The 19,808-nt window shown below is 41.3% G+C and overlaps 3 protein-coding genes across 13 annotated transcripts in view; all 3 read left to right on the forward strand.

Annotated features, from left to right (window-relative positions):
• LOC131445284 (kinesin-like protein KIF3B) overlaps positions 1 to 1,057 on the forward strand; it is a 31,048-nt gene extending 29,991 nt beyond the window's left edge. For all 3 annotated transcript variants that reach the window (XM_058616249.1, XM_058616251.1, XM_058616252.1), the window contains one exon: positions 195 to 1,057. In XM_058616249.1, coding sequence (XP_058472232.1) covers positions 195 to 345 — 151 coding nt within the window. In that variant the 3' untranslated portion in view covers positions 346 to 1,057. The remainder of the gene's footprint in view (positions 1 to 194) is intronic.
• A 674-nt stretch (positions 1,058 to 1,731) lies between these two features.
• Positions 1,732 to 14,094, forward strand: asxl2 (ASXL transcriptional regulator 2). The gene is made up of 12 exons (XM_058615909.1): positions 1,732 to 1,799; positions 3,932 to 4,014; positions 4,920 to 5,028; positions 5,273 to 5,414; positions 7,320 to 7,438; positions 7,944 to 8,064; positions 9,330 to 9,389; positions 9,907 to 10,067; positions 10,210 to 10,306; positions 10,428 to 10,533; positions 10,964 to 11,684; positions 11,877 to 14,094. The coding sequence occupies exons 1-12, from the start codon at positions 1,743 to 1,745 to the stop codon at positions 13,653 to 13,655; spliced, it is 3,555 nt and encodes a 1,184-aa protein (XP_058471892.1). The 5' UTR covers positions 1,732 to 1,742; the 3' UTR covers positions 13,656 to 14,094.
• Positions 14,095 to 18,807: 4,713 nt separating this feature from the next.
• The window catches only part of dtnbb (dystrobrevin, beta b), a 37,991-nt gene continuing 36,990 nt past the window's right edge, over positions 18,808 to 19,808 (forward strand). For 4 of the 9 annotated variants that reach the window (XM_058615180.1, XM_058615184.1, XM_058615185.1 and 1 more), the window contains exon 1: positions 18,809 to 19,149. The gene's annotated coding sequence lies outside the window, so the exon portion shown is untranslated. Of the gene's footprint in view, positions 19,150 to 19,187; positions 19,310 to 19,808 lie in introns of those variants that run through there. The other 5 variants (XM_058615183.1, XM_058615182.1, XM_058615186.1 and 2 more) reach the window with 4 other exon arrangements.

Below are 19,808 nucleotides of genomic sequence, written 5' to 3' on the forward strand. Positions count from 1 at the left end.
GTAGTGCAAGAACAAAATTGTATTGCAAAGAATAAAATAAGATGTACAAAAGTGGAAAAACAAGAACAATAGACCAATAGAAATTTCTATTTACATCTACATTTACTATTTACATTACACATACTTTATATATACTGTATTTAATTGTGTTCTCTACTCCAACAATTCAAATATACATTTGTTATGGTCTACAGGTATCAGGCACCACAAGCAGCATCTGTGCCGTCATCATCATCCTCCACCATGCTGACATCGGCGTCTCAGAGCTTCTGTCCCTCTCACAGGCAGAGGCCGTCCTCTGCCTCCTATCTGCCACCAGAAGGTCCAGTTCATACGAGTCCTTAATACGTGTCCATAGACCTGTTAAGACCTGTACGTGTAGGAGTTCAACGCGGCACCATGTTATTTCCAGACTGAAAAGGGACCATGGGGAGAGGGAGAGGTGGTGGTGCATATGATATGCCTTGGTTTTGAGTTTATTACTCCATAGGAATTACTTTAGTGAGCATGTAGTTGACGACAAACATCCTCCATTCATTTCCAAAGATTGCCTGTCGTGTGAATGAGTGAGTTCTGACTGTTTCCTATCTCTGGACTTAACACTGGTCTACCCAAATAGCACAGCTAAAAGTGTGTGACATTACACTTAAATACTTCAATTTAGTTTCATTGTACTTTAGTTTAAAGGTCCAGTGTGTAACAGTAGGGAAAGGGGGTGGGATTGAATATATCATCCCTAAAAATGTAGAATGTATGACCTCTTTCAACTTTCACTTTCAATATCTGGCAGTTATTCAACCGTTTAGAATATAAGGTACTGAGAAGCTGGCGTGTGACGCTCTGGTGAATCATTCCGGAAAGTCCTGTGGGCTACCGTAATGACAAGTATATGGGTGCAAAGCTCTATTTCTCTGCTTTTCGGTATCCATCCATCCATCTTCTACTGCTTTATCCTCCACATGGCATGGCAGCCCTATGTCAGCTGCCAATCTCAGCTGTCATAGAGTGGGGTCACATACATATGGGTTAAAGGGTACGCAGAAGGGTTAAATGTACTCTCTGTGTCATCTTGTGTCATGACGTTTACGACGCGCAAACAAGGAATAATTGAGTGGATGGTGAGCAATCTCACCATTAGTTGTTACCTATTCTTACACACTGGAACTTTGGCCAACTGTTTCTTTGTTTTTCTTAATGTACAAAAAAACCAAAAGTGTGATGTTGGAGGGTGATCGTGGAGTTGTTTGGTCCAGACTTTTATGAGCCGCTCTGGTTTAAGGTGTGTGTGCTTGATGCACTGTTGCTTGAATTTGTAGCTATAACGTAAATGTGACGCCAAACAAAAAAGGTGTAAATAAAGCTTGCAGTGCTCTCTCTTGATCAGCTGCCTTATTTTTTCATCATTGAGCATTTGTGCATTTGCTTATACTCATGGAAATAAAAAAAAAAAAGACTGAAAATGATCTTGAACCTGCCTACTGTGGTGTGTTTTCACCAGCTCTGCAGTCCTCCTCTGATCCCGGCCATGAATCTGAAGATGGCAGATGGAATAATAAACGCACACAGAATGTGTGGGGAGGGAAAACTTTTCAAATGACAGCTATGTACAGTAAGATGACGTTTCCTTCAGAGTCACGTGACTCTTTACAGTAAATCCAACATGGCAGATGGAGGGGATCTTACGCGGTAACGAAAGCAACATTTCACCGAAACAAGACTAACTCAACACTAAGACATCCGCAATGAGGGAGCGACAGAAGAGGAAGAAGGGGAGGACGTGGGCGGAAGCCGCAAAGACGGTATTCTGAGTTTCTTCTGCGCCGTTTGTTGTGGTTGTTTTCTTTGAACGCTCCCACTTGTACAACTGTGTTGATGAGTTCATGACCCGCTGGTGGAGACGAAATGTTGCGTTACTTTGCGCGAGGCCTGTGTTGACGGTTGAGACACGGCAGAAACGCCGCTGTCAGTAGCTGCCCAGAGCCTCGCTGGTTCTGTCACAGTTGAGGATTAAAAATCGCACCTTAAGCATTTCCACCCCCTACACACCCACACTCTCACACACCCCTCCCGTGTGTTGTGTCTGCCTGGACGGCGCGGGTGACACGTCCGTCGCGGTCTCAAGTCGGAGAAAGTAGCCATGAAGTGGTCACGTCAGTGTTAGCCAGGTTAGCGCCACGCTAGCTAGTGCTAACACAACTCAGTTCGTCGACAAGTTTGTTTGGCACCAGTTGCAAGCACACCTGTGTGCGCCGTGTGAACGCAGCCCTGCGACACAACAACAGCCACAAAACAGATAACGTAAATGACAGATATATGACACGTGAACGTGTAGTAAGATGCAGAAGTGAATGCCGCTAGCGCCGCAGCTTAGCAGCTAGCTTAGCATGCTAATGAGCACGATATGTCAAAAACTCTGAGTAAGTGTCATGTTTGAAAGCATCACTGTCATTTTGTTAAACACAGTAAATGTTTTTGCGCAAATAACGCAACAAACTCTATAAATGTAATACCTGTAAACACATGTATTTTTTCCATGTCAGACTTTATTTATGGACTTGTTTTCCAATTAACTAAACTACATAGAAAAACAGAACAATTCGTTAAAGCCTTAACCCTCGTGTAATTTTTGACAAACTTGTTCTTTTGATTTGGTCATCATGTTGGCTGTGTTAGTGCATATGGCATAATTGTTTTGTAAGAAAGTTTTTGGAATTATGTTTTTTTTTCTGATATGGAACACTGAAAACAATTTTTACCAGATTTAAAATGTACTAACCTCTTAAGTCATTAGAGGACAATTTTTCCACTTCAAAAAACTATTATACTTTTTTCTTTCTGCATAGATATCTTAAACAACTTCAGCCCTGCTCAAAACTACCAAACATTCAATCATTTTGAGAAATTTAACCCTGTAAATGACAGTTTGATTACTTGATGTCACAAGAAGTTTGTAGTGTTAAGACCAGTTGAAAAATTGCAACTGGCTGTGGTCTTAAACTTTTGATCAGCTGATGAACAGCCTATTTCAGTTTAATGGTTGTTTACAATAAATTGCTTACTCAAATTTTTTTGTCTCACTCCCATTGCTTCTTTTTGCATTTTGAAGCATTACTTAGATCACTTCTTAAGATCCAACAGTGCAAAATGTAAATTCTTGCAAATTTTCAAGTGGTCTTATTTAGAAATTTTGATCAGGAGTGTACATTTTAAATCTAGTGCTAGTCTTCGCAGGGCTGATGTAGTTTTAAGAGATTTATACAGGGAAAGAAAAACAATTTGTAAAGTTTGTCTAGCTGTATTTTGGAAATGGACATTTTTGTCCTTAATGACTTAAGATGGTAGTAAATAAACTGATGCTTGAGGGTTAAAGGTCACAAAATGTATAATACTAATATACAATATCTAAATATGAATGTGAACCAAAATAATTATGCTTTTAAAAGTACATGCAGGTGGGTTGCCATCCGCCTGTTTTAAATTTAGCTATTATTAAAGGAGTGATACTGCTGTAGTTCTTTCTGTTTCTGTTTCCTAAAATGACACTTTTCCAGCCTTGTGTGGAAATTATAGTTTATTTATTAAGCACCTGTTAATCATTACCAGAGCTGCAAAAATAAACATTATTTTCATAACTAATTCATCAGTTTGTTGCCAGGAAATGTTTTTCTGTGTTATATGGAGCAACAAAACTGGAAAATATTTACATTTAATAAGATTTGTTTTAATACATGGTCATTCATTTGTATAATTGATTAGTCATTGCAGCCTTAATTATTATTGGCATATTGTGGTATTTGTGCAATGTCTAATAGTCTAAAAGCCACTATGTGTGTAAAAGGCTTTAGCAGAAATATATTTGAGCCTGCATAATGTACTCTTATTTGGACTGTATATTCATTTCATGTATCTGGATAATGTTTTGTTATTGTAGGTTTTGGAGAAATACCCAAACACACCTATGAGCCATAAAGAGATCCTGCAGGTGATCCAAAGAGAAAGACTTAAAGAAATAAGGTAGTTGATTTTTTTTTTTTCCCCACTATAACTCTCTCTGCAAGGAGACATTTTCCCCACAACACTACATGAATCCCCCACAGTTATTGAATGCTCATATCATGTACTTTCCTTTCTCTTGACCACACCGTCGCAGTTATTCTTATTCAATTAATAATTGTTTCATCTCTTTTCGTTTCATTGTCACTGTTCTCATCCAGAAGGTAAGAAAAAGCTAGCCCCACCCCCACCACTACCACTTACCTTAACAAATTCACTGTAATGCCACCCTGTTTCGTTGAAACATTTGCATGTTATTAACAATAACATGTTATAGTTTCAGTTGCATAAAGACACAGTGTCAGACTAATACTTTCACGTAAATGCCCCAAAGACACCTGTTGCATAAGAATAACATGGTTTTTTTTTCCCCAGAGAAGATGTTAAAACAAAAAAAGCACATCATAAGATAGTAGTGTCTTCCATGCAATGTTGATGGCAATAATTGCCAATTACCCAGCAGTAATTGTGAGTCTATGTCGTGTAATTTCAATCAATGATGATTTTCTAATTATTGGATTTTGTCTAATCTGTGTGTTAGTAGTTGTGTCTTTTATGCAACAGGTATTTTCATGTCAGAAAAAAAGGATTATATTGACCATACATCAGTTTTATGCAACTGATTCCACATAAACTATTGAGCAAATTTCCCTCACAGCAAAACTGATGTGAATCTGACCTTAACTCACACACATTCTCCTGATGCATGATAGCAACATCTTCCCAGATATCAGAGCAGCCTTTGCCCTTCTTGCGTCTCTCTCTCTCTCTCTCTCTCTCTCTCTGTCTCTCTCGCTCTCTTTCGCCCAGCAGTGTCGTTTTCTGGGGAACAGATGTGTAATTTGCATTTTTCTCTCATGATCCAGTGGAACTTCACCGCTGGCATGTCTGAATGCAATGCTGCACACTAACTCTCGTGGTGAGGAGGGAATCTTCTACAAAGTTCCTGGCAGAATGGGAGTCTACACGTTAAAGGTTAGTTAAACAGAATGTCAGATTTCATTGCTCGGCTGTTGAAAGCCAAAATGGTGAGTGAGCTGACTGTGATGCAAATACTGTTGTCTCGCTAATTAGTCATTTTGGTGTTTGCCGACAGGGAAATGTGTGTATTTTGATAATAGTATCATGATTTGAGTGATGAGCGTTCATTTTATAACCTTTAGGTGACTGTCTACTCTTGTATTTAATTTCTGTATGCCCTGTTTTTTCCCCAATGCAGAAGGACATCTCAGATGTGGCGAATGAGCTGTCTGAGGACGGTTCTGAGGAGAGCAGTGACAATCTTTCCGACTCCCGTAGCACGGAAAACAACAGCAGTGCCGTCACTCAAGAGGGCAGGAGAGGAAGGTGGATGCGGAGAGGTATTGTGCCCCATTTACACGGGATCATTAGTGTAATTCATTACTGTGCAAAAGTCTCCAGGCATCAGCAGTGATTGGGACTGATTTTATATATTAGATTATTTGGTCTGCGGGACACACGGTTGGTGTAGTGGTTAGCACTCTTGCCTTTGCAACAGGAAGACCCAGGGTCGAGCCCCGGTTGGAACAAGGTCCTTTCTGCATGGAGTTGTTCTCCCTGTGTGTGTGTGGGTTTCCTCCAGGTTCTCCGGCTTCCTCCCACAGTCCATATATACGGAGATTAGGTAAATTGGAAACTCTAAATTGACCGTCGGTGTGAATCTGAGAGTGACCCTCCTGTGGAGGATAATGCGGTAGAGAATGAATGAATGAATGATTGGTCTTCTGTATGAGCCAGTTGTCAATGAGTTTAGCTTGTACAATATGTGTATGTAATGCTCAAGCATGTCTTGAATAAACCTGGTGTCATAGACCTGAAATAGTAGGACAAACACAAGTTTAACCCGTAACATTAAGAGAGCCAGTGTCAAGGGTACATCAAACTACATTTTTTAATGTTTCCTGTATTTTCTGGATGAGTTCCAATAAAGTAATGGCTGAGAAATAATCATATTGTATGGTCACTGTGGTTTTGCTGAGGACGCTTGCACAGTACTGTATGATGAAGGGCTGAATTCAACAAACTGAATTCAAATTCACCCAAATTTGAGCCGACTCACTGGTCTTGAAATGAATCAAGCATAACGTTCAACTACTAAAACTAAATTGTCTGTTCAGCAATGCACGTAAATAACTGTAATTAGGCACAAATCAATCAATGATAACAATAATTTCAGTTTTTTGGTGAAACTGTAGAGAGAGTTATGGTTTATTTAAAATGCAAAAAAAAAAGTCCGTATTTACATAATAGTTTAAATTTCTGGCACTCTGTTCTCCATGGTCAGTAGCCTCATGAGTAGCGATGCAGTGAGTGATTTGCACAGCTCTGTTTATCTGACCCTTTTTTACTGGTTGTGGAGCTTTATTATGGCTCCCAAAGTTGACACCCCTTCTCAGCTGTTTTTATAAGTCATTCCGGAAACACAGAAAACCAGCTGAAGTCGCAGTAGATGAGGCAAGTTGAGAGAGAAAGTGGCTTCACCGCTTGGCAGACCTAAATGACAGCGTTTGTCTCATCCAAAAAATACTCTGAGAGTCAAACATGATGATAGCAAAAGGTGGGTTTTTTTTCTTTAAAGATGATGTTTACAATAGTTTCTGTTACGTGTCTGTATGGAATCTGTACATATTGATCGCGTTATTGCAGATTTTGCTCTTTAGTGTTGCTGGGGGGGGGTCAAATCATAGCTTGTTTTTGTGAATTGCACTCCTGATTGTGCCTGATTGAAGTGCAGCATCTGTGAATGAGCCTTTCAGCGAGTGCCAATTATATTGTTTTTCCTCCGGCTGTGCTCTCAGTGACTCTCATTATTTTTCTCTGCCACTTGAATGTTGCATAGTGACTGTTAAAACAGGAAGCGGCATTCTATCCGGTGCGACCCGTGACCACTTCCTCATTATGCACGAGTTAGCTACTGGCAGGCAAGTGGGTGAGGAGGGGGCTCCCATATCGTTTTAAATGTGATCAAATCAATGCAAAGAGACACAAAGTCAATAACAAGTGGAATTGTTATGGTATGTAGAATAGCGTTTATTTCCAATCCACGGGGCGGAGTTGTTTTGACTATTGTCTTACTATTGAGATGTTTCAGTAATGGGATATTCTTGCAAAGGCAATGCAACCCGATTCTGTGTGCACCGCGTTGGTTTCAGTTTCGCCCCAAACAAAAGCGTGATGCGATAAAGTCGGCACACCACCCCCAGGAAGTGAGTCTTGTAACATCTGCGTGCTTTTGTGTTCCATAGTTCCCCCCAAGCTGCAGTCACAGCCGTCGTCTCCGCAGCCTCGATGTTCGTCTCCTTCTGTCCCCACCAGTAAACTCATCTCCCCCTCACAGAAACACAGCAAGAAAGCTTTGAAACAGGTACTTTTGTGCTCCATATTATTTTATTTACATGCGCTTCAAGCTGTGTCTTAGCGGAATTCGCATATATGTGTACGTGCAGTCTGTGCATAAGCACAAACCTGAAATGTTAAGACTTTCTGCCACACCCTCCTTCTCACATGAAATCCCTGCCACCCCACTGATACATTTTACTGACACACGTGTCTTAGTGTGGTACTAGTATTTTACAGTGTTAATGTTCTTTTAATATACCTGCTTTTTGCTTTTCGTGTTTCATTTAATTTGATTTAATTTGATCGTAATTCACTCCATCTGTGCTGGTCATTTATAATTGTGTAAAGATTTTAATTATTATTTTTTTCCCTCAAAAAGAGATGGTGTATGCTTGTGTTACGTAACCTAAGATTATTTGATTAAGTGGCTCTGGTGGGGTTTGTTGCAGGGAAACAGAGCGTTTCACATTTTCCCACTCTCCCTGCATACTGTTGGCTAATTGTTCCTTCATTGTTCTGCTTGTTTCCAGGCCTTGAAGCAGCAGCAGCAGAGAAACCAGCGCAGGCAGGGGGGAATGCCAACTGCCTCCAGTCCCAGACTGCTCCTAAAATCCATTAAAGATATGGCCGACAACATTACTGCAAAGACTGGTAGATGGCAGCTATTACATTGTTATATACATGAGGAACTGAGGTGTCGTTTTTATTTTCATTGCATGAGATTTCACTGTTATATTATGCAGGTAAACGACTGATGGTTGTTTTTGTTGCTTTACGTTAATGAAGAGAAAAAAAACCGTTTTAAAACGTAAAATTAAAATGTTTAAGCAATCCTAATTAAAAATTTTGGGGATATGGTTGCCAGATTCTCAGAAAATGCAGAAAATACACGGTGGACATGGTGTTACATACACATACTGTATGCAATGCCACTTTTCCATTACAATATAGTATCTCATCAACCTGGGTGGGGTCATCACTGCATGGCTGCATGAATATAACATATACACAACATAACATAACTGTTCCAGCGTCTGTTTTATTTTATAAACATTGAACCTATTTGGTTAATTTTCACATGTCAGCAACAGTTTGAGTGTGAAAGTGTGTCTTACTTTAGAGCAGCAGTGGAGAATGATCACATGATGGGAGGAAATTACACGGTTATACACAGTATGTTATATACCAACCATCAAGTGTTTGAGAGAGACTGTGGTCTGTCAAAGCTGCTTTCCTTGATTTCCTACTTTCTGCAACTTTGCATAGTCTCCCTAAAATATTGACGTCTGATGAAATTATATATTTTTTTTAGATAAACACCGGAGCAAAAAAGGACTCTGATTGAATTTGGTAGAATTTGGTCATATGTCACAGTTCAAAGTTCGCTCGGCCCGTTTTTATGGACAAAAATAAAAGAAAAACAGTCCATTTTGTGACTTCTGCATAAATATTGCTAAAAAAGAAAAAGTAAAATAAATCATAACATTGACTCAACACCAAACAAGAAGATTATTCTCATGACAATTTACTAAGGGTGCTTTTGTGGCACAGATCTGTTCTGCTTGAGCACTCAGGTTAACCTTGGCTGAAGTTCCCTGTGTTGCTTCCCTGTCCAGGAGAAAGGTGTCCACACAGGCATGTCTGTCATGGTCTGTCGTCAACCCTCTCCACTTTCAGCCGTCTTTATTTTAAGGCTTGTCAACTGCAGAGCCTCATTTTTCTTCTCCCCTGGTTGAGACATTTCTGAAAGGGGTATTGAGGCTTTTTAGGTCCAATATCATTCAGGATTTCCGACACTTGGCAACAGCACTGGTTTGCAGCCCACAAAAAGCACGTCATTGTCATTTTTAACATAACATATCACCTTTAAGTTTCTCAGAGCTTCTCTTCCTTCTCATCTTCTTCTTTCCAAACAGACCTATGCCATCCAGTCGTGCCCAGGAAGGTTTCGCCGAGGCCAGGGCGCATTCGTGCAGGTAAATCAGACATCTGCTTTGGTTTAAAAGCATGATTTGGAAATCATATAGGACAGAAAAGGCTGATGATCTACATTTTTCCTCATCATCAACAAATTAAATGAAAATCAAAACACTTATTAATTATGACCTAAAATCAAATAGATAATATTTTCTCTTGAACATCAATGTCTACTGTCCAAAAGCATTTCATTTGTTGCTATTAACTCAGACGACATTAGTTTATTTTGAGTTAATAAGTAGCTGTCATACTGACTGTTTTACTTTTTAAACACAATTATTACAAAATTAGATCGAGGTCTCTCGATATGTCGATGGTGGTTATAGGAAGAGCAACATCAGCCTTTGCTTTTTAGCTGTTTAAAAGTCACATGCAAACGTACACGTGCTTGCCTGTTTGTTGACATCTCCTGATGTCTTGCAGCAGCATAGAACACGCCCACATTTATGAATAAATGATTCACGATATCAGCCGCACGATTGACCCCTTGTGTGTTTGTTTGTTTTGTGTTGTTAGGGCAGATAAAACGCACCAAGTGTAAAATAGACGTGGAGACTCCAGACTCTATTTTGGTCAACACCAACCTGCGGGCGATCATCAACAAGCACACCTTCTCAGTCCTGCCCTCAGACTGTCAGCAGAGACTGGTCAAACTTCTGCCTGAAGTAGACCGGCAGGTGGCTTACATCTACTTTTCATGTTTCCTTTGCATTATCTAGCACTCACTGTGTCAAGAGTAATATTGATGTCGTAATTCAGTATATTACAGTTTTATGTATTGTGTATAAATCAGTGTAACATTGCACTTCCTCTCCCCAGGCCAGCATGGAAGGTCTTCTCAAGGTCACAAGTTCTGCCTTAAACAATGAGTTCTTCACGTCAGCTGCACAGTCTTGGAAGGAGAGGCTGTCTGAGGGTAAGTGTAACGGCTTCCGAGTGATAATAAAGACACTCACTTGACATTTTAAGACAATTTTTACCACCGAGATTTACAAGTTTAATTTCATTTTTTTTTTTTATTGCTTTTTCCTTTGTAGGGGAATTCACTCCTGAATTGCAGCTGCGGATGCGTCAAGAAGTTGAGAAGGAAAAGAAAGTTGAGCAGTGGAAGGAGGCCTTCTTTGAAAATTATTACGGCGAAAAGTAGGTTCTCCTCCGTGGTTGATAATCTGGGTCATTTCTGGATTCTGTGATTCTAGATGTACCAGATTGATTTGATTTTTAAGTTGTAAGAAGTCACATCACATTGAATTGCTTGGTGTTCAACAAGAAAAGTAAAATTGAGTTGACCCTTTGCTAGCTTAAATAAAAACCCTCTGGATTTATGGGGTAATTTATTGTGTGAGAAGAGAGTGGATTGATGTGGATAGATTATTACAATATACAGTTCAAAACCACTCAAAACAAATGATCATAAATGTCGATCAAACAACGGCACTATCAGTAAAACAATACTGCAAACTAAAATATAGAAATTGACACACAAAACCTATGTAAAAGTCTTGTGTTAAATACATGTATGTGTTCATTTTCAGAAATGTAATTTTTTTTTTCTACTTTCCTCTTCTTATAGTTCTGGGCTCAGCTATGAGGAATCCAAAGAGCTGACAAAGGCTGATCTGAATCAGACGTCTGCCAAGCCTAAGTCTCCCACTCGTCAGACGGTAACTGCTCAAGCACCAGAGGAAACCAAGGGCAGAAAAGACAGCAGCCAGGCCGATACTACTGCTAGAGAGAAGAAGCAAACACGGACTGCTTCACCGCAGCCCCTCAAGACACTGCCTGCTGAAAAAGAGCCCGTCCCCACCATGGAGCCCATGAAGACACGACGCTCGCAACAGGCCGAGGATCGCAGGTTGAGCGCAACAGCGCAGACTGAGCCGCCACCTGCAGTGGCGGAAACGCCAGAGGTGGAGAGACGGACTGAACCGAATGCAGCCGGATCGCTGCCTGAGGAGGAGCAGAAGGAGGAAGTGCAGGTGCAGAAACCTGAACTTCCCCAGTCGCCTGTTAAGAAGAGCCCGCTACCAAAGGCGAGTTCAGATCTTAAAGAGGATCACACTCCGCCTGTGGTTAAGCCCGCTGAGAGTGAAGAGGTCATCTCTGAGCGTGGTGTCCCCTCAGAGCCTCTGAAAAGGAAATCCCTCAGTGAGACAGAGGGTGAACTGACACCAGAGAAAAGGCCCCGCATTTCCTCAGTCTCCTCAGTGTCTTCAGTCTCCTCCGTTTCCCCCTCAGCATCATCCATATCCAGCCCTTCGACACCAACAAATCAGAAGGTTCCGCCTCTAAAGGTAGGACAGTTATACCCCCATTTCCACTGGTCAAAAACCCTGATTAATCCCACTTTTAAATGTTTTTTGATCAGCATTCTCTTCATGGTTAAATCACTCTGCATTGATACCTAGGTTTTAGTAGAGTCGACTCCATTTTCTCAGGGATGTTTCTCATTTGCTTCTCTAACATCTTTCTTTCTTACTCTGCAGATCCCAGTGTCACGAATTCTCCCTGTTCCCGTTTCACCTGGCCAAGTCTCGCCCAGGACGCCGCTACCCGCTCCGCTCAGCAGCCCGGGCCGCACCGGTGCTCGTACTCTGGCTGACATCAAAGCCAAAGCACAGCTCGCCCGAGCACAGCGAGCAGCGGCTGCCGCGATTTCATCAATGTCTAAGGGAGCGGTGCCAGGCCCGGGACCAGGAGGAGGCAGCGGTGAGCAGACAAAGCCATCACCCAGCCCCAGCCCAACATCACCGCACACACCAACCAGGTTACCGACCAGCACCAGCAGCAATCAGAGCACCACACCTCCTTCTCAACCCCTGGACTCCTCCTTTGGGTCTCAGGCATTTCATTCGATCAAACCTGAGGATGCACAGAAAGGTCATTTTACTGGCGCTGTCAGTGTGGGACACGACAGCGTTCAAAATAACTCCTCGTCTCTGCAGACACCCAAGGTACAGGAAAACCCATCTCCAAGTGGATCATCATCCAGGAACAGCTCATGTATCCCAGCAAACAACCCGCTGGTCACGCAGCTTCTGCAGGGCAAAGAGGTTCCACTGGAACAAATCCTCCCAAAACCACTTTCCAAGCTGGAGGTGAAGATGTCACACTCGTCCTCTGGTAGTAAGGGCAAGATGGCGCTCTCTGCTGAGCACAGGGCCGATAGGCACATGTCTCATCAGCTCCACACAGCAGGACGAGCTGGAATCTTTCCAGAATACTCGAGACCTCACAGGGAACCTCCTAACAAGGACACCCAAGACCAGATCCTACAGGCTCTTATGCAGCGGAAAGTCCAGCAGAGCCAGCCTTATGGTGTTTTAGGGCCTCAGCACTCTCAGCTGAAAGTCCATCAACTGATGTATACAGAAAGTCATCAGGACCGGTCCAGGATTTGTGTTGGTTTTTTGGGCCGTAAGCGGATACCCAGGCCTGCCATGACGGGACATTACCTACTAAATGTGTCCACGTACGGCAGAGGAACAGAGAATAAAAGGCTGCAACAGTCTGTAATCCCCAACACGTGTTTAAAAAGGGAAAGTATAGAAGGAGAGGAGGCGGTGAAGGAGGAAGAAGCAGTCAGAAAGGTTTTCTCACCTGTTTCTGGGGTTAAAACGGAGCAGCAAGGATACTCGTCCGCCAAGTCTGATGACGCAGCAGGCTTTCAGCATTGCTCCAGCGTAAAAACTGAACCTGGATCAGAGGACAATGCAGCTGGTGCTGATCACAACAGCGCCGGCGCGACAGCCAAAGACACCAGCGCCTTTTCTCAGTCACACCGAAGGCACCTCCAACTCTGCAATAGTAATCAAGGGAACTCGGAGCCATATCTTCCCCAAGTGGACCCCAGTCACCAGCAGCCGCCTGCCTTTCAAACCCAGAGAACGCTCGCTAATCAGGAACCCGCGGTGGCGCCGTGCTTCGGCGGCACCATCAGCATGTCCGTACCTCACACTTTGAACCGCGGCGCCGCGGGCACCGGCTCCTCGGCGTCCCCATCGGAGGCCGAGGGAGGCGGGAGCGTCATGTCGTTCTCAGTGACCGTCACCACCATACCCACCAATCACTCGCTAGACCGCGGTAGCCAGGACGAGCCGTCACCCGAGCAGTCTTTCATCGAGGGCTCCAACATGGAGGACGTCCAGTCTAAATGCTACTGCCGACTCAAGGCGATGATCATGTGCAAAGGGTGCGGCGCCTTTTGCCACGACGACTGCATCGGGCCCTCCAAACTGTGCGTCTCGTGTCTAGTGGTACGATGATAAACCCGGAGGTCGTGGCTGGTTTGATTTGTTCTCAAGTCGCGGCACCGGGAAGGAGCAGGTCGTTCAGGATCAATACAGAAAACGGAATGAAGCACGTTGGGTCATGTGGTCACTGAGAGAGGCGAGGATTTACACTGGATGGTCTTTTGTTTCAGCGACATCTGAGAAAAGTTGTACTGTGCAATTTAGAAATGTCAATCAGATGAGTAGTTTGTCAGATGTGTGACAAATATAAAATCTGGCAATGTTTGCACTCGACTAGGATTAGTGTTATATATTTTTTTAAATCTATATATATATATGTATGTATATGTGTGTGAGTGTAGTTTTTAAAAAAAGGAGGGAAAAATGAATGTTGCTATTTTTGTAGAATAATGACTGTTGTGTTTTTAGACTCACACTTTTTATTACCAGGCCTTATCAGTCGTGATTTAAAGGCAAAAAAAAGGGCGCTATTGATAATCATTAGTTGTAAAGTACCTCCTATTTGGCATTTATGCACGCATGGCAGGGAAGTGCAACTTACAGTAACTATTTTATATTGATATATATATATATATATATATACATATATATGTATAAAAGACAAAACTGTAGATTTATTTCTGAACACACACAGATTTAGGATCTAGAAAGAATATGTATAGTTTTAGAGATTAGTAAAGAAATTTATAAAAAGAAAAAACAATCAACTTGTACTCAACTGTGTAAAGCACTTACTTTAAAACACAGAGACGAGGAGAATCACTTTATATAAGAATTGTTATATGTGCTTTCTTTTGGCTGAATCTGATCTTTTCCATTCCAGGCTAAGGTCAAACGTCATCTACTACGTGAGCCTGCGCTTTCCGTTCTAAACGGCGCTTTGTAGATATTGTGTCTGTCGCTGGCGTTGGCTTACCTTGTGCGTGTGCGTCCGTATGCGTACGTCAGCAGAGGCGAAATTAAGTTAGTGTATATATTTGCTCGTACATGCTTATAAGCGTAGATGTGTCATTTGTGCAGTACACTTTGTTTGAGCATATCCAGCTGTTGATTACAGAATGATTTTTAGCTGTGGGGAAACAGTAATCTGTGCTAAAACGCTAAATGCTTTATCATGTGATGATTCAGCGTTGGTTCGACAATGCGACGATTTGGAGGTCGCACCGATTAAAAGGCAGGCGAATCACTAAATAGCGGCCTTTTTTATTGCACACAGTCTCGGTGTTAATGTCGTATAAACTATCGTAAGCACAACCAGCACATTTGTGGTGTAAACACCGACGTGCTTTACGGTTATTATTACGCGTTAAAATGTAAAACGGGCCAGTGTCAAGTGTTTCCCCTGCCGCGCTCATGATTAGATATTGCATTGGAAATGCATCATTTATAAATCCAGAGGTGTACAGGAGGCCTGTGCTATAGCAATCACTTCCACGGTAATATGCCAAAGTCACCTTTTAAAAAAAATAAGAATAATAAATAATCAGAAGTTGTTTTTATTGTCTGACTAGTTAAAGTAATATATTTTAATTAATATATTTTAATATAAAAAAAATCTATTTGCTAATTGTTTGTGACAAATCAACAGGGTATTTACTGTAATAATAATAATATATTGGCTTTCCTTTTTTTTTTAATCCTTTAGTTTCGTTCAAACTGGACGGACCAACAAACAGAGAATAACTTTTGTAATTGGAATTAACACAGGTATCAGACATTTTGATACGTTTTTATCATACGGATTAAGTCCACTGTATGTATCCGTGTCGCCGTCGATATTTGTGTCATGTGTGAAACAAAGACAAAAAACACAACCTCTAAGTCAGTGGATTAATTCAGAGGGAACTTTTAAACGTGTGTAGAAGGACGTGTTTTTTGTCGTGTGGACAATTCAAACTTTTTTAAGATTGAGAGAGGTTTCCACAGATTTAGTCTAGTCGTTTCACTAAAGTCGGTTGATTATGACACACATTATAACACACACAAGGTTTCATTCACCCCACTTAAATATAATCTTGTTGGTTGAGCGTGATGGTAGAATACTGTTTTGTTTCCACGTAGGTTTGAGGACTGCACTGCAAAAAGAACTTGGCAAAAAAAACCGCTCAAAAATGTTCTGTTGATGAGAACACAAACATGAAATCAGGCGGCAGCGCCCCACTGTCACTGAAGTCACCCGTTAAAAGTGTGTGTTTTGCCTTTTCACAGGCACCGTTTCACTGCCGTTTTTTTAAAGAAATTGTCACGTTTTGTCACTTTTAACACACCTATGTCATTTTGTCTCCATTTAATCTCTGGGTGAATGTAATATAGTAATCAGCACTCATAAACAAAGTGTATTTTATCAAGAGTTATAGACTATTATGAATAAATAATGAAGAGAAAGAACTATGCTGTGCGTCTCCTGTCGTTTACTGGTGTGTCACAGTGTTTAACACTCTGTGAAAACAGTTGTTTCAGAAAATGTTGATTGGTGTTTTTGAAACGGAACCAAACTTTAAAATCTGCCTCACAAAAAATCTACTTACAAACATTAAGTTGACGCTTGTGAGTAAATGAACACTGCCCTCTGCTGACAAATCGGCTTCACGGCAACGATATTGGTGTGAAATTGATACTGTGCATCACTATTTTTAATTCAGCTATGATGTCTTTTTGTTTAACTCTTGTCTCTTTCAATTTCAAAAAAAAAAAAAAAAGGTTGCAGTGCACCTTTAAATTCAGTTTAATCTGTGTTGTCTAATCTGCACTCATTGATATTGATGGCACAAGCTATAAATGTTATGACATGTACTGATGTGACTGTGACATGTTTTTTTTGTTTGTTTTTATAGGAAAACGACGACAACAACAACTCGCCCGGCGCATGTACTTTCAGGTGATCCTTTGCCCAATATGTAAGCTTAAAGGCTTCTGCTGAATTCACTGTTTACTTACAAATTCACAATAATTCCAGTCAGCGCGTAAACGTGCACATTAAAAGTCCGATTTTAGTCAGATGAAGACAGTTATACGGTTTTCTTAATGTCAGGTGAACGCAATAGTTCAACTAAAATCGAGCTTGTCTGCAAAGGCAAGAATGCTAACCACTTCACCAACCGAGTGAACCGTGTTTTTTTGTCACCAAAACGACCTCAAACTATCAATTAAAAGCTTGTGCTTAAAAATAAACAAAAAACTATTTATTTATTTTTACCATTAAACGCAAAATATCTGGACAACTGTATTAAATTACTATACTTGTGCCCATAAAACCTGCTGGTCAGCAGCCATTTTGGAAAGATGGATCTTGTGCTTCATTGGGCAAACCTCAACAACATGACAAATGCTACTTTGTCACAACCTTCTTACAACCTTTATAGAACGTTCTCTATGGGTTCCCAGAACGTTCCCATAACATTACTAACGTTATTTTGTCACAACCTTCATACAACCTTTATAGAACGTTCTCTTTTAACGTTCCCCTAACGCTACTTTGTCACAACCTTCATACAACCATTATAGAACGTTCTCTTTTAACGTTCGCCTAATGCTACTTTGTCACAACCTTCATACAACCTTTATGGAACATTCTCTTTTAACGTTCCCCTAACATTACTTTGTCACAACCTTTATAGAACGTTCTCTTTTAACGTTCCCCTAACATTACTTTGTCACAACCTTTGTACAACCTTTAGAGAACGTTCTCTTTTAACGTTCCCCTAATGTTACTTTGTCACAACCGGCATACAACCTTAACAATCCCCTAACGTTACCATGGCACAACCTTCATACAACCTTTATAGAACGTTCTCTTTTAACGTTCCCCTAACATTACTTCGTCACAACCTTTGTACAACCTTTAGAGAACGTTCTCTTTTAACGTTCCCCTAATGTTACTTTGTCACAACCTTCATACAACCTTTATGGAACATTCTCTTTTAACGTTCCCCTAACATTACTTTGTCACAACCTTTATAGAACGTTCTCTTTTAACGTTCCCCTAATGTTACTTTGTCACAACCGGCATACAACCTTAACAATCCCCTAACGTTACCATGGCACAACCTTCATACAACCTTTATAGAACGTTCTCTTTTAACGTTCCCCTAACATTACTTCGTCACAACCTTTGTACAACCTTTAGAGAACGTTCTCTTTTAACGTTCCCCTAATGTTACTTTGTCACAACCGGCATACAACCTTAACAATCCCCTAACGTTACCATGGCACAACCTTCATACAACCTTTATGAAACATTCTCTTTTAACGTTCCCCTAACGTTACTTTGTCACAATCTTCGTACAACCTTTAGCGAACGTTCTCTTTTAACGTTCCCTTAACGCTACTTTCTCGCAACCTTTATAGAACGTTCTCTTTTAACGTTCCCCTCGCATTACTTTGTCACAACCTTTGTACAACCTTTAGAGAACATTCTCTTTTAACGTTCCCCTAACATTACTTTGTCACAACCTTCATACAACCTTTATAGAACGTTCTCTTTTAACGTTCCCCTAATGTTACTTTGTCACAACCTTCATACAACCTTTAGAGAACGTTCTCTTTTAACGTTCCCCTAACATTACTTTGTCACAACCTTCATACAACCTTTATAGAACGTTCTCTTTTAACGTTCCCCGAATGTTACTTTGTCACAACCTTCATACAACCTTTATAGAACGTTCTCTTTTAACGTTCCCCTAACATTACTTTGTCACAACCTTCATACAACCTTTATAGAACGTTCTCTTTTAACGTTCCCCTAACGTTACTTTGTCACAACCTTCATACAACCTTTATAGAACGTTCTCTTTTAACGTTCCCCTAATGTTACTTTGTCACAACCTTCATGCAACCTTTGTAGAACGTTCTCTTTTAACGTTCCCCCAATGTAACTTTGTCACAACCTTCATGCAACCTTTGTAGAACATGAATTTGCTTTACCATGTCAGCATTTGGTACATATTATATTACTTTTATTATTTTCAAACTGCACATTATGTACTCATACTTGCAGTCTTAGATGAATGAACAGGCAGACTTGATAGGACAGTGTTTGTAGGGCCCTATCTTTAAAGAATACGCCCCTGTCTTCTCTCTACTATGCCGAGTAGATCTATCTATAACTCAGGGTAACGGCAGCTGTAGTAGACGCGCGCGCCTTTAAATCAGCGTGCGTGCGCACATGCGTAATAAAGTGTAGTAGGAGGCCGCGCATGGCATCTGTGATCCGGCTGCTGCTGCTGTCGCTGCTGCTGCTGCTCCTCCGCCGCTGGGTCCCTGCTGTTGCTGCTGGTGGTGGTGGTGATGCCGAGCTCAGCGTCTCTATGTGCGGCTACAACCGCATCGAGTTCCCGAGACTGATGCCGAATGAGACGCGAGCGGAGGCTGAATGGTGATGATGATGATGCTGCTGGTGATGATGATGATGATGAAGATGATGGATGGTGTGAGCCGTTTCTCATCGCTCGGACAGCTGTAACGTCGGCGGCGGCGGCGGCGGACACGCGCGTGGATTCATCAAAAGGTGAGAGTGCGGCTGTGAATCACGGAGTAAGAAAGAAACACATCCTGCGTGATTCCACTCCGGACCACCTCTCCTCCTCATCTGATGCTGATGCTGCTGGTCCTCTGATGATGATGATGATGATGATGCTATAAACGCAAACCTGAGTGATTTTCCTCCGGTAAAAGGCCAATTAATTTCTCTATTATTACGATGCCGCTTGTTCGACGCCAGTGTGGAATGAGCACGTTCAGGTTTGAAGGGAGAACAAAAAAATCAAAAATAAATATTCATGTTTATGTCGAGACAGCCTTATTCCCTCTGCAGGCATGAGGTAATAAAAAAAGGCAGTTAAATCATCAACATGGCTGCTTTTTTTTTTTTTTTTTTTTTGAAGTGTTGCAGCATTTGCTCGGAGTGAGAATCCAGACTTGAACAAACGGAGAAGTGAATGATGTCAGCGGAAGGCAGATACTGCAGCAGCCCAGTCCTTATGTTGACTCAAAGGATGTTGTCATTACCTCGAAGCTGAAGGTGCGGTTATAGGGAGAGGAAAAAAGAGGAAATGCACCTTTTAAGGGCCATTTATTATGATGATTATTACGTTTAATTAGAAGCTCAGGATCATTTATTTACATGTAAGTCAAAACAAAACATGAATTCATGATTTGTGTGCTGAG

This window comes from Solea solea, chromosome 18 (genome assembly GCF_958295425.1).
Source record: "Solea solea chromosome 18, fSolSol10.1, whole genome shotgun sequence".
Classification (NCBI taxonomy): Eukaryota; Metazoa; Chordata; class Actinopteri; order Pleuronectiformes; family Soleidae; genus Solea; species Solea solea.